Genomic DNA, 14,829 nt, shown 5'->3' with positions numbered 1-14,829 from the left:
CTGAAGGCATTGTCAGAGGAGCTTTGGACATCTCCAAGGTTTCCTCAACCTCTGAAACCCTTTTCAGTGTTTGATAGTGCTCTTTGTGAATTTATTCTAATACCTAATTAGTTATTTACTACCTTATTCAATTTTTATCTTGTTATTCTAATCCCTCATTTACTGAAGTTGGGAAATTTTTACTTTTTTTTCTGACAAATTTAGGCCAACAGAGAACATTTTGTCAGTTCATAAACACAGTGCTTTAGTTTGAGTTTGGGTAAACGTTGTACTTCAGTCTTTTTTCCAATGCAACATTCTGCTTCTGTTTTTGTATTTTTCAGGCTAGTGCAAATAGAGTAGAGAGACATGTAAATCTATCTTCTCTTTTTCAGACTCCTTAGTGGTAATATTCTCTTTGGGAACATTCAGTGACTAATCTTCTTTCTTCATGACATAGAAGGAGCTGTAGTCCTTCATTCCCTTTCCAGGTACAAATGCTCCTAATTGAGTACCCAGGGACTTTTAATTTTTTTTTTATTCTGATTTTGCAGAATCTGATTTTTAGAATACTTTTAAAATTAAACTTACATTGGATTTTTAAGCATACATTTTCAAGTAGTTAGTTGTTTTGAAGAAAAGGAATCTTATTGTTAGCCCTGGGCTTGCTGGAAGTTTGTAAACCTGGAAATACCTATCTTGAACACAATCATAGTATAGTTGTGGGAAGGGACCTCTGGAGATCATCTAGCTCACCTCCCTGCTCCAAGCAGTGCCTATTACAGCAGTGTATTTACCTGTCATTGCCACAAGGATGCATTGCTGGCTACTGGTCAGCTTGGTATTCACTGGGACCTTCATGTTCTTTCCTGCCAAGTTATTTTCCAGTTGGCTGGCCCCCAGCCTGTGCTGGTGCATGGAGTTATTCCTTCTCAGCTGCAGGACTTGTATTTCCCACCACTCACCTTTGTAAGAACCCTCTTTGTTTCACCAGCTACTAGAGGCATCACAACCATCTGGTCTATCAGCCCCTCAACCTGGTTTTGTGTCATCGGCATACTAGCTGAGGGTGTACTCTGTCCCATCACCCAGGTCATAAACAAAAACATTAAACAGTATTGGCTGCAGTGTAGAGCCTGAGGTAAACCACTCATAGCTGGCTTCCAGCTGGCAGCCTTGCCACTGATAACAACCGTTTAAGCTCAATAGTTCAGCCAGTTTTCAGTCCACATCACTTTCCTAGTTTAACTAGTTTGTGCTACAGTGATTTATCTATGAGAATATTATGGGGCACAGTGTCAAAAGCCTTGCTAAAATAAACCACTTCCACCATCCAAGCCAGTCATATCATTGTAGAAGGCTGTCAAGTTGGCTGGTCAGGCATGTTTTCCCCTTCACAAATCCAGGCTGACGACTCCGAGTCACTTTTTGTCGCTTGTATGTTTGTAAATGATTTCTAGGAGGATTTGTTCCAAATATAACACAGACTTCATTTTGTGAGCATAGAAAAAAGTAAAACTAAATGCAGAGGCTAGAGGGAGAGGCTTATTGCTATGCTTACATTTGAGAAGGACCAGTTCTTCAATGAGCTGTGTAGTTAGACCAGATCTGTTGCTGCTGGCTGACAGTGAGCAATTGATGTTGCAGAGGCAGTAAGTGGTAGGACAGAAGCATTCAGGCATGAGAGCTTCCCCTCTGGTTGAGGTTTCCCAGTATTGTAAAGTCACTGGGATCTCCTGTAGGATGAACTCAGAAGATGAGTCCTGAAGTTTTATATTTAAATGTTATTATCTATAGGCATTTTGCTAGCATAAAAGAGGTTGAGCAAAATTGCTTCTAAGTATAGGGCTCTGTTGAGTTCTTCTATACTTAGCACAGCTAATAAAGGAATAGCATCTTCCTTACATTGAGCTTACTGTGGCTCTGAAGAAAAGATTAAGCATTTATTTTAATACATTTATCGTTACAAAATTGTCTAAATTTGAGCATCTAGCAATAATTCGCTATAATCCTGAATTATTTAATATTTAAAGAAAATCTATGGTGCAGCTCCTTTGGTAGATACAGAAAAAAATAAAAAGCAGTTGGAAAATTACAGGCTGTGTAGGTGTTGAAATGCCTTCTGCTTCACTTTCTTAATTGGCAGCAAGCCAGATACTAAGCATTTCTGATTTAAAGCGAAATGCACCTCTTTGGTTTACATTTCTGGTGGATAAAGGTTGCATTTTGTTTGTGGTTTTTAGCAGCTAGGATTTATTCCACCTAGATACAAAATGAATAAAATTTTCAATTGCGTAGCTTCTACAAGTTGCCTTGAACTTTTGCATTATTGCTGGGTAGTACAAATATACGCGTCTTTTCCTTGCAAGTTGTGTCATAAGAAGTTGTGGATCTCATCCACATTGTGACCCCTTTTTGATCTGGGAGCTTTAGATTTCTCAGTTTTACTTTAAAGCTTTGCTGGAATTAGTATGTGATACTCAGAGAAATCTGCTATAAACATGAAAGGCTTTAATATTCATGGCTTTAAATTAGGTAATAAAATGGGTTTGAATAATGCAAAAATATTGCAAGCTGTAAATAGATCAGTTATTAATCATTGATTAAATCCATTTTCAGTAGTTGTCAGAATACTGTTCTTTCACTGAGTTTACAAGTTACTGGGAGACATGTTTTTGTTGAGAGCTCATAGATATTTATCAAATAAGATTGCAGGATTGTTAATATTAAGATCAGTCTGAAAAGCTGTACTTTCATCCATTCTTGCTGTTTTGAATGGCATTAAAAATGGCTTTAGTGTAGCTTTTTCCTGTCAAAACTTGTCAACTTTCTTGTGTTTACAGACAACAGTTAAAAATGTAGAGCGGTGTATATAGTAACCAGCCAGAACATTGGTTCCTAACATCTCTTCAGAATTGTAGAATAGTAGAATGGTTAGGGTTGGAAAAGACCTTAAGACCATCTAATTCAGACCCCCCTGCCATGGGCAGGGACATCTTCCACTAGAGCAGGTTGCTCAAGGCCCTATCCAATGTGGTCTTCACATCAGCTTAATTTTACATCAGTAGCAGTCATAATCTGTAATTTCAGTTGATCTTCTGGAAGACATGAATGTTGCGGGTGATGTAGAGCATTAATGGAATGTGTAAAGATGCTGCAGAAAGGCTTTGCATCTTAACTGTGAATTCCCTAATATACTGCAGAGGCAAAACAAAACGAGAGGGTGTTTGTGCAAATTTACTGTCCTGTGATCAATTTATGTACCTAGTCCCCTTCTTGAGCTCATATATTTCACTCAGAAAACTTGGAATGATGATGGGATGGGGAATGATATATGGAAGTATTTTAAAGTAGGTTTACTATGAATTTCTTTCGAAGCTATATGTATAATCATATTATACATTTAGTTGTCACGCTAAGCAAAATGCTTGCATGGGTACAGACGAGCTTTGTGTGCTTATTTAAAAATAAGCTGCTTAGGTGCTTTAACAGTTCTGAATTTGTTTAGCAAAATTCATTTTATTCATTTAAACAGGAAAAAGAATGTTTTGATATTTAGTTTTATCCAGAGCCTTTTTCTTTCTCATTTGGTTCTAGAAGTTTATCCACCTGGGTAGTTTTGTCTTCACTTCATGCCTTTTCTTCATAGCTGCCTACCATTTCCCTCCCATTCTGCTTTTTTTTTTTATCACTTCTGTTTTTTCAATTATGGGATACCCTTGAGAGACATTGGATAAGGAGAAAGGTACAAGATCTGTAACCTAACTAGGTTTTTTGCATCCTTCTTTAATCATGTTTGTCAATATACATCAGATTACACATTTGACTGTTTTCCCTACATAAAAGAAAAAATGGTAGATTTCTGTTAAAATGTATGTTGAATGTAGTTTTCATTTATATTTCATATTTGTTTTCACTCCCTATGCTTTATCACTTATATTGTCATAATATAGAAGGTTCCACAAAACCACTGCCTTGATGATCAAGTTTGAAAGATCTCTCAAACATTTTCTGTTTTTTTCCAAAGCTATGCTAAAAATTAGAACATTCTGTATTGGAACAGCTTTTATGGTAGATATATTTTTTTAGTGTTGTTTTCTGCTATATACTGTGCAAAAAAAGAGTAATGCCTCTCTTGAGTTATATGAATAACGTGGTTAGTGTGTTTGCTTTTTATTGTTTTTTTTTCTTTTTTCTTTAATGAAAGCTATGAGCTTGTAATCGTCATAGAGATTAATGTGTTGTATGTATATATTTTTGTAAGTTCTGGCCAGGATATCCAAGTAACAAGTGTGGTGGCAAATCTTCCAGTCCTGATGCGACAAAATCCTGCAGAAACACTTCGTCGGGTCTTACCAAAAATCAGAGTAAGTTACTTGTAATGAAGTTTGAAAATATCTTTTCCTGCCAGTATAAGTATCACAGAATCATAGAATAGTTAACATTGAATAGTACTTTAACAAAGGCAAAAAAAGGCCAATTTACTGCAAACGCCATCTCTAGGAGAGGTTATGTCCAGTTGATCATCTTCCACATTAATTCACCAAGTTCTGAAGTATTGCAGGCACTATATTTTTTCTTGGGGAAAAAAACCCCAAAGCAACACCCCCCCCCCCAAAAAAAAACCAAAACAAAAAAAAAAACCCAAAACCAAACTACAAAACAAACAAAAAACCCCAGGAAAAGTATGCAGAATTTATACTATTTACATATTCTAAACATTTACCAGTGATTTGGCAGCTTTTTGAGAACTCTTCTTGAGAACCAGCCTATCATAATGGTTCTTGTTGAAATTTTGTTTTGAAAGCGTTGAACTGTGTTCCTAATTTTATGGACAGACTCAGTTTCCCCATGCATTTTTGGAGGCACATTTGACAACTTCACTAGTGTGACTCAGTCATGATTTTAGCAGGACACTTTGTAGATATTTTTTTTTTCCATATAATTTGAAATTCTTTCCTTTTTTAACACAGTTTGCCAACAGGATCATTATTTTATTTTGCAAACAACTAGTGCTTAAGAAAATTATTTACATCACTTCAGAAAGGAGGAAAGAGTTTAGCTATTTGTCCTTTCTATAGCAAGCATTTCAGGGTTAAGAGGAAAGTCTTCTGTAGTAGCTGAGTAGCTGCTGTGAGTTTTCTTGCTGTATCTGTATCAGATTCTCATTGCCAGCTGTAAGACTGTATACAATTATATTAGTAACAAAGGTGAAATAGCCAAATCACATGCTTGTGTTATAGAGTTTTCTATTGACCAAGGAGGTTATTATTAAATAGCAAAGTGAGCCCATGCAAAAATCATACTCATTCCCGTAAATTCTCATTTATATTTCATTGCTTTCTTTGTTGAAGTTTGAAAGAACTGAATTGCATCTTTTATTGAAGAGCTCTGTGAACATATATCTCTCAGCATTTTTGTAATTTTTCTTTCTACTTTTAAGGCAGCTACCTAAACATTATATTAATAAAAGAATTCCAGAAAAAATACCATATTATGAAAAATTGGTGTTTTTCTTACTGCTTGTGGAATCGGTCTCAAACTGAATCCTCCCTCTGTCCCCTACTTTTAGAGAAAGAGGCTGCTCAAGGGACAGTTTAGTATTTATGAATAACTGATTTAATGACTTACGTTCTGCTCTTTTGTTATGAATTTATTAACTGAAAGATATGTATGTAGTCTTCAACGATTAGTTAGCAAATATTCTTCTGTAGGATATTTAAATGCAAGCCCTACTGTAGAGGGGTCTTAGGTTCCATGTGGTAGATTTATTCGGTAATATTCTGTGCACCGACAGATATGTGGGTCACCCAGATGAAAACACATGTGGGTCATTATGGACACCAAGCTGAACATGAGCTGGCTGTGTGTCCCTGTGACAGAGCATCCTGGGCTGCATTGGGCAAAACATTGTCAGCAGTTTGAGGACAGTGATCCTTTCCTTCTACTCCTCCTTCAACTCTACTACACCTGGAGCATCCAGTTCTGAGCTCCCCAGTACAAGAGACACATTGACATGCTGAAGAGACTAGAGTGAAGGACCCTGAAAAGGATTAAGGGACTGGAGCATCTTTCCTGTAAGGAAAGGCTGAGAGGGCTGAGGCTGCTCAGCCTGCAGAGAAGAAGCCTTGAAGAGGATTTTATTAATGTATATAAATACCTGAAGGGAGCATGCAAAGAAGATGGAAGCAGATTCTTCTTAGTGATACCTGGTGACAGGACCACAGGCTATGGGCAGAAACTGAAACACAGGAGGTTCCCTCTGGGCATCAGGAAACACTTTTTCACTGTATGGGTGACCAAGCACTGGCACAGGTTTCCCAGAGAGGATGTTGTCTCCCTCCCTGGAGGTATTTAAAAACTGTCTTGGACATGTTCTGGCTCTAGGTGTCCCTGCTTGAGCAGGAAGATTGAACCAAATGACCTCCAGAGGACCCTTTCAGTCTCAGCCATCCTGTGGTTCTGTCAATATCAGATATCACCTTTCAACTTTTTATTATTTCCTGAACCTTTTGTGATGCTGAATGAGAATACAGTTTTTGATTCTAGTCTTAGGTCTTTATATATTAATGGGGAAAAAATTTTAAGAGGATGATCATTGGCATGATGAGAGCCTAGGGCCTGGAAAATACTTGTTTAGTTAGAATTGGAGTTCAGTGTGTTTAGATCAGGCCATATTAATTACTTTGTAAAAATATCTTCCTGCAAACTATTGAAGGATGTTTAACTGAAAACAGTACATCAAGAAGGAAGAGTTAGAAACTGAAGACAAAAATATTAGAAATTAAGCAGGCAATTGTAATAACAACTGAGAAAAGTAGTTTTTTTTCATCTTGCAGTGTCATTTAAATCAAAACTGAATGCCTTCCTAGACGATAAATTAAATGAAACTTAATGTGCTGAAGACAGAGGTAAAAGAATGAAATTTAATGAGGTCAGTTTAAATCTAAGTGTTCCTTTCAGGTTTAAACTTTATAAATAGAAACTTTCTGGACTGTATATGAGTTAAATTTTTTTTCTGTGGCTGCACTCTTATAAAGTAGGTTCTTCACTGGTGCTCTGTTATCTCATAATTATTTAATCTGTAATAAAAGAACAGTCTCTTGTACCCATGTTTGCTGCACTTTTAACTGCAAAATCATTAACTTGACCTTTTCTTTTTTCGTTCTGTTATCCTTTTTTTTTTTATTGGAGGAATAGTCCTGACTGTTAAATGGACACTGTTATAGTCTATAAGGTCATAACTGAACTCAACTGCAATTAGAATTTTTCACATGTAGTCTGGCATTGCAGGGAAATAAGCTGACTGAAGTTACTGCACTTGGTTTTAGTTCTCTAGATCAGGAAAAATCATTTATGAATTCCAATTTACGCATAAAACTACTATACAACTCATTTTTCATAGAGTTATGGAATCATAACAACCAAAACAACTCTTTAATACTAAGAAAAATTAGTTGTGTGGTAGTTTCAGGGTGCTGTTTATCTGAAGATATTGCCACCATATGACTGGTAGGGAAACCAGTGTATTTATTTAGGATACTTGCAGAAGCCCAAGACAAGAATAGATACTGCTTTTACTAAAGCTGAGGCTAAAGCAACCAGAGGAAGTAATACATGCAAGGAATGTTCTGTCTGGATACATTACAAATTTTTGTTTCACTTGTGGGTAATTGATAAACCTGGTTACTTTTATAAGTAAATATAGAAATTAATATATGTGAATTGATTATCATTCCTTAAAACGTAATTAAATTGAAATGATATCAAAGACCCTATTTAACGTGTTTCAGGTCTGAGATGAGAGAAATAAAACATATTATATGTCAATAAATATGCCAGATCTAAGTAGTGGTTAAATTGTGCATCAGTATTTTGGTTATGCTAATAAAACAGATGCGTCGTATATCATTTAGATGTTAATGTAAGAATGAGATTATGAAATATTTTTTAAATTTTGATACTTAAAATGAAGTGGCATCCTTTTATGGATTCTTCTGCATAGAGATCCTCACTCTGGATTTCTGCATGCACCTCCTCATGAACCTTGAATGTCATTGAAATGTGGATTTAGGGAAAGCTTAGACATTCTCATTAGCGTTTCTTCTTGTGCACCAAATGGCTCTTTTCAAATGATATTATTAGTATTTTCCCTGTTACCCATCCTTGAGCACCACCACTGCAAGAAATGGAGGTAGTTTGCAGGTGTCTAATTGACTAATAAGAGAGTTTTCCAAACTGTGATTGCAGAAAACTAGTGTTACTCTTGTTGAAGTGTATACATCAAGCCTTACTTGTTGCTGTTTGGTTAGTTCCAAGCTCATTTTCACAGTTACTGAATTTTCCTAGTGTAGCAGTCTCCCCTTGAAAGCTTTTATTTCTCCCTAGTTGATTTTATAGTTTAAGAAGAGGTGGGGTGATTTTCATCCTGTCTTATGCCTCGTATTTATTTTAAGGTTCATCTTCATTGTATCTTTGAGTTTCTGTAATCATCATTATTTCTGTGTCTTTCTAGTCCTAAGTACCAACGCAGTTACTGAAACAATTGACTATGTTTCTGCTTGCAGCATTCTTTCAAGAGAATTCTGCTGCTGCAGCACATAAAGTGTGTTAAATTAGAGGTGAATTTTCTGTTTTCCAACTAATGGAGTAAGCCAGGCCTTCTAAATTTTGCAAGTTTGGTTGCCTGAGTTTAACTTGTAGGTATAACAATAGTTCAGGAACATGCTAATACCCTCAAATTCTGTTAAATACACTTGTCCGAATAAGGCAGGAAAAACCCTTTTCCTCTGGAATGAAAATTAGTGGAGGATCCATGTATGGAACAATAACATTGCTTTCTAAATAAATAAGTTTATATTAAGTAAATTTAAGTCACTTGGGTTCAGTGAAATTAGAATGAGACCCAAACATTTGCATATGTGTGACTCTACAGTTGAGTGCAAACACCAATGTAGGCAGGTGTGTAAGCAATCCAGAAATTTATATTTCAGTGTTTCCTGAGATCCATGAGGAGGCACATCCAGAGAATGTGTTCTCACACATGGTTATCCAGAGTTGTGTGGATCTGTGGAGGAGACTATGTGGAAAATTTATTTGATGACAAGTAACCCTGTTTGCATTGCGTACAAAGTGAATACATACATAAAATTGAGTTCAGCTCCATTGCGTTCTGGTCTGCAGTGCTGTCTTAGTATTCACAGTCTGTAAATAGCTCTTTTAATTATTTTGGGTATTTTTTTTTTTGAACAAGTGTAAACCAGAATCCCAGGACAGTGTGCACAGTTATTTCAATACCAGAAATATTCAAATTATAAAATTGCTAGGTGTCCTTATTCTTGGCTTTGGCTGTTGTAATAACAATGGAAGAGCAAGGACAGAGCGGGCTGTGGAGATAACAAGAGGATGGTTTCCGTGGCTATTGAATGCGAATATTTTATAACACTTGGATTGTTAAGCTGTGCAATGCTTCTTCTTTTATTCATTTGGGAGAGCAGGGATGCAGAAAATGCTTTTACAAACATGTGGCTATACACTGAGACAATTGTTGAGAGATAAGTAATGGTTCTCTTTGAAGTAAGATAATCTAAAAGTTATACATTTGCACACACAAGCTGGTTGACATTTCTGTAATGAAAATTTGTTTTTGTTTTACTTTGAAGTAAGTCTACTACATTTCTCAGATGTTCTCTGCAAACTATTTTCTCAATAAAATTTGTATGTAATACTTAGGTTCATAATGAATGTTTTCTTATTCTGGTCTAAGTTCTTTTTTTTTACTAAAATATCAGTTTATCTTTGATTTTTGATACAGGATATAAGAAGCCACTGTTCATCTCAGCACTTTAAAAACAGAAGTAAACCCACATATATAACATGCTGTATAGGAAGTATGGGCTTTAAACTCTTACTAAGTTTGGAATCAATTGTAAAATGAATGTAATGCTTTAGTAGTACAATAATACAATTTATTTTGCCATGAGTGAGACATGTTTAGACGAGTAAATAAATGTTCACCTAGCCAATAAGTATGTACATACTTAAAATGAATACTATGTCATAGATTGCATCCTGCAAGCTCTTTAGCATGTGCATAGATCTGAAATTGAAATTTCCTTGTTGTTTCATTTAAATGTAATAATATTTTATTCCCTTATTATATTTAACTTCTGAACTGATGCTTTTAAAGACAGCCTGATTAGTTATATTCTTATATGGTTAAAGCTAATTACTTATATGATTTTACTAAGTACACTAGTAAAAGATGAGTTACGTAGGTTAATATTCTACTACATATAGCTTTATTCTTAAGACTATGAGTGTGTATATATATATAAATGCACACATTTTTATTTGTGTTCTGTGTCAGTTGGCAAGGGACAAAATTTGAATCTCCTGCTACTTCAGTGTCTCTCACTGGATGAATGAAATATTTTTTAATCCTTTGTTTGAATTCTTTGAAGGTTCATAGACAGCAGAATTGTAATTGTTAGCTGGTCTGTTTTTACCTCTCATTTTGTATGGTAGAAAAAGCCACACATATGCATTGTTGAAGCTAAAAGTCACACAAAATATTATAATTTATTTTTCTTTAAAGTTTCTGTGAGAGATTTTAATATCTCCAAGTAATTACGATTAAGAGAAAATACTTTTACAGCCAATTTTGTAAGTTACCCAGGTTGTTGTATATTCACTTTTAAAACCAAATGTACAAATTTGAATGTTCTTTCAGTACATTTTTTCTGTATGTTCTAAATTGATATAATTTTAAACTATACAGGAGGTGCTGCATGTTGCAGGAGTGGAAATGCAGTTAACAGCTGCTGTTTCATTTTTGACTGTTCTGCAAGAGGAGTTGGTGTCCATTCATACGTATTCCCACTCCTTCCTACACATCATTCTCCAAAACCTGGAACACAGAGATGCAGGTCAGGGCTGTACGGCTATACTGATGACTGATCACTTCTGCATGTTTTGTTTCCTAAGTGACCGTACAATCCTGTGTAAAGCAGTGAGTGCAATCATTGTCACTTTGTATCTAGACTTGCATGAATGCAAAGATTTTGACTACTAATATACTGATATTTAAATCTAATTCTTATTAAAGCAAACAAAAATCCTTTGTCTGGAGAACTAAAACCCAGTTGATACTATGCCCGAGCTTCTACTAAGTACCAGGATTTTGTAGCTGAGAAAATGGAGGGAGGATATTTGAAGTTTCTTTTGTGATGATTAGTGTTACTTAACATCTTTGACACTATTTTGAGACTAGAAAGGAAAAAAAGGCCTCTTAGAAAGCTAGAAAGTTTCAGTGGGCATCAGAAAAGAATGTGGTTCTAAATGAGGGAAATAATTTTTTCAAAACAAAGGGAATAATTATTTTTGCACAGGAATCTAAAAAGTGTAAGAAATGGGGGCATAATTTGCTTCTCACATATCCTACTTCTTAGTCTGATGTCTTAAATGTGTAATTTGATGGCTTTTAGATACATAGCTCCTTGAAGAGATGCGTGTATAAATAACTAATTTTGTAAAACTGAGGTGTGTTTTGTTATTATATGTACAGCATAACGTATAACCCATTTCATTGTAACAGGTGTCAACAATGCATGGCTAGAAACATTTCTTGCTGTAATAGAAGCTTTACCAAAAGAGACTGTCAGACATGAGGTAATAATACTTTTAAGCTTATGCTAGCAATAAATTAATAATATTTTGTAAGATTGTATTTCCCTGCAAATTTCATTCTTGAGTTAAACCTAAAAAGCAGCTTTGAGGTGGGTTGGTTCAGGGAAGAGGCAAAAGGAGATATTAAGTCACAAAATGAGCTAGGCTATATTTTGTCATCTTTCTGTGAGCATTTGAACTCTGGCAGCTTAAAGTTGGCTCTTCCTTAGAACTGTAGAATCATAGAATGGTTTGGGTTGGAAGGGACCTTAAAGATCATCTATCTCCAACCCTCCTGTGCCTTCATTAAGATTTGTGGAAGTTCTATGCCTGTGAAAACAGTAATGCTTGTGAAGCATACTGTAAGAGAGGAATGTGCTAAAAGGTGAGACAGGAAGGTGATATTAAAAATTTTAATGTTCTTCAGCAAATAACACTTTTTACTATAACACTTCCTCTTCACTTATTATTCTCCGTAACATGTTTTCACGTATCCAGTTTTAGTTTACAGGTTAGTATCTCAGTCTGTGTCTTCATGAAGAAACTACATTTTGTTTGCTGCTGGACTAAAATTCTAATTTCTGTTAAATGGAACTGAATGCTAAAGATCCATTTCATTGTGTATTTCAGTTGTTTGTTATACACCAAACACCTAATGCCCTGGGAACAGTCTTAATTTTTCACTGTGTAGCTCAAGAAAGAGGAAAGAAATCTGTTACTGATTCATAATATCACTTCCCTTTACTCTGATACCAGTTTTGCTTCAAGTATTCATATTTCATTGTTAAATTTAAAAGCTTTGCAACAGGCACATTTTACTGTGTTTATAATTTAAAACAATATGGAGATTTAAATATATGATTGTGTAGTATTAAAATATTCATTAAAATTAGTGGCTAATTGAAATTCAGTACTGTTTAGAAAATAAACTTCTAAAGGGTAAAAAGTTAGGTGGAAAATAAACAAAAGATTAATTATTCTAGTCACCTCCAAAATCTAAGTGTAATACAGTTTTACAGATGCCATTTAAAGATGGTGGAGGTTCTCCCGTGGTTTGTCTCTAGGGCAAGTTTGTCTAAGTTTCCGCAAAGATTTGCTTTGGGAAGATCACAGATGATAAAAGTGTTAATTCAGGAGTATACAGAAACCCAAATCTGAAAAGAGGCCTTTCATGTTACTTGAAGAATCTTTTCACGTGGCAGGGGGTTGGAACTAGATGATCTTTAAGGCCCCTTCCAACCCAAACCATTATGTTCTTTTTGTATCAGAAAACATGGAATATTCTAGAGGGGTTTTTTTGGAAGTTTTGCTTGGGTTTTTTTTTTTTTTTTTGGGTTTGTTTTCTTTTTTGTAAGTAGAAACCATAGGACTGTTAGAGACTCCAAGGATATAAGGAAAGGTGTGTGTCTCAGACCAGAGGTCAGCCTCACCCAGTATCCTGTCTCTGGCAATGGCCACTTCATGGGAGAGACTGTCTAGGTCAGTGGTTGGAGTTAGTATTACTAGATATGGTGTGTTTGCTGTCATAGTTCAAAGACCAAATAAGTAATATATAGTTTTTAGATAACTAATGGCATGTTTCTTTATGCAGTATTATAGGTAGAAGCACATTTTATGTACTAATTCTAGTTTGAGTGATCTGTTTATCATTACAGTGGTAAGATTCTGTCACCTAAAAATTTCAGCTGGTATTTTAGAATATTGGTGGACTTTCCTGCCTTGTATATTATCCTTTTTTGAAGCTCTGCAAAAGAGACTGAGGGAGTAACTGTGGCAGACAACGAGATACATTTCTGTAATGTTCGTCTTAGCCTGGCACCTGGTTTTCTGTGATTATTTCTTCACAAAAAATAATATGCCTAAAAGCCTTTGTTAGCTTGTTTCTGGCACCATAGAGGTGATTTAACAATTGATGGCAGAGTTTCCATAAAGATGCATTTTTTTTCTGCATCTGTATGGAAAGGAGACCTTTCCTACAAATCCCCAAAGTATGCATAATCAAGAGAGGTCATTGCTTCAAAATCTTACATCAAAGGAGGTGTTTCCTGGGAAAACTTATAGAAAGAACCTCAGAGAGGCTTCCTTTACCTTTCGGTGCGTGTTTTCTTTTTTTCTTGTGCAGGAATATATTTATCAACTTTTGTGAAAATTACCAGCTAAAACCTATAAATATTCATATACAACATAGCTTCAAAATGAAGACACAAGTAGACAGATGTAAAACTGTGTCTGTGATGTGAATTATAAACTGCTCTTTGGGCCAAGAATTGGGTTTAATATGCTATAATTAGCATTGAATATTGAATATGGGTTTCCAATAGGCTATTAAGACATAGCTCATAGACATCATTACTGTTAGTGCTGATTAATTCCATGAAAGGGGTAGATGACACTTGGGATATGTTTTTCTAGATGATTTTTCTTTTTTTTTTTTTTTAAGAAGAATACAATATTTACTGCTCACATTTATTCTGTTAATATTTCTTCTTTTTTCTTTCATATAGATCCTGAATCCACTTGTTTCCAAAGCACAGCTTTCTCAAACACTTCAGTCCCGATTAGTTAGTTGCAAGGTCATGGGAAAATTAGCTAACAAATTTGAAGCTCATATGTAAGTAGATTGTGCACATATTTTAATTCCACAGTATATACCAGTATTTCTTGTTTAGTGGGCAAAAAATTCCTACAAGAAAAGTAGACTTTACTGCAAAAATTAAATGCTTTCTTTTTACAGACCCCTTTATCTGGATATTAATTACTGATAAAAACATGTTCGCTATGTCACTAGCCTATTCAGATTTGGTGATGTTTCTCAGTTATAATTTCAGTTTTTATGTTCTTCCAGAGGTTCAAATGGGTTTATTTTCATGCCATTCTTCCATATTGTTTTTCTTACTAGGAAATAAGCCAAAGAGTTAATTTCTCTGAAATGTATAGGGACAGACAACATTACCTTAGACTTTCTTGTCATAAAGAGAAGAATCCTGTTCCTAACTTTTGATTTGTATAACCAAATTTAACATGTAGGTCCTTTTTTTTTTATTTCTATCCCTAATTATATGGAGATGTATCGGGATCTGCTGGTTTTATCTGATATTATCCAGTTCTTAGATTCAGTGTCTGTGGGTTTCAACAGCAGTGCAGAAGAGGAAAACAATGATGAAAGTAAATCTGCCCAAAGTA

General features: G+C 35.1%; 1 protein-coding gene across 6 annotated transcripts in view; it reads left to right on the top strand.

The window, feature by feature from the left end:
- Positions 1 to 14,829, top strand: part of PPP4R4 (protein phosphatase 4 regulatory subunit 4) — a 90,354-nt gene that overhangs the window by 19,090 nt on the left and 56,435 nt on the right. For 5 of the 6 annotated variants that reach the window (XR_010613904.1, XR_010613903.1, XR_010613905.1 and 2 more), the window contains 4 exons: positions 4,244 to 4,346; positions 10,760 to 10,907; positions 11,576 to 11,649; positions 14,151 to 14,257. Coding sequence is in view for 2 of the 6 variants with exons in the window: in XM_065685542.1 (XP_065541614.1) it covers positions 4,244 to 4,346; positions 10,760 to 10,907; positions 11,576 to 11,649; positions 14,151 to 14,257 (432 nt within the window). In the remaining 4 variants the exon portion in view is untranslated. The remainder of the gene's footprint in view (positions 1 to 4,243; positions 4,347 to 10,759; positions 10,908 to 11,575; positions 11,650 to 14,150; positions 14,258 to 14,829) is intronic. The other variant, XR_010613906.1, reaches the window with a different exon arrangement.

The sequence above is a fragment of the Lathamus discolor genome, chromosome 6 (genome assembly GCF_037157495.1).
Source record: "Lathamus discolor isolate bLatDis1 chromosome 6, bLatDis1.hap1, whole genome shotgun sequence".
Classification (NCBI taxonomy): Eukaryota; Metazoa; Chordata; class Aves; order Psittaciformes; family Psittacidae; genus Lathamus; species Lathamus discolor.
This window is presented reverse-complemented; position numbering and strand designations above follow the sequence as displayed.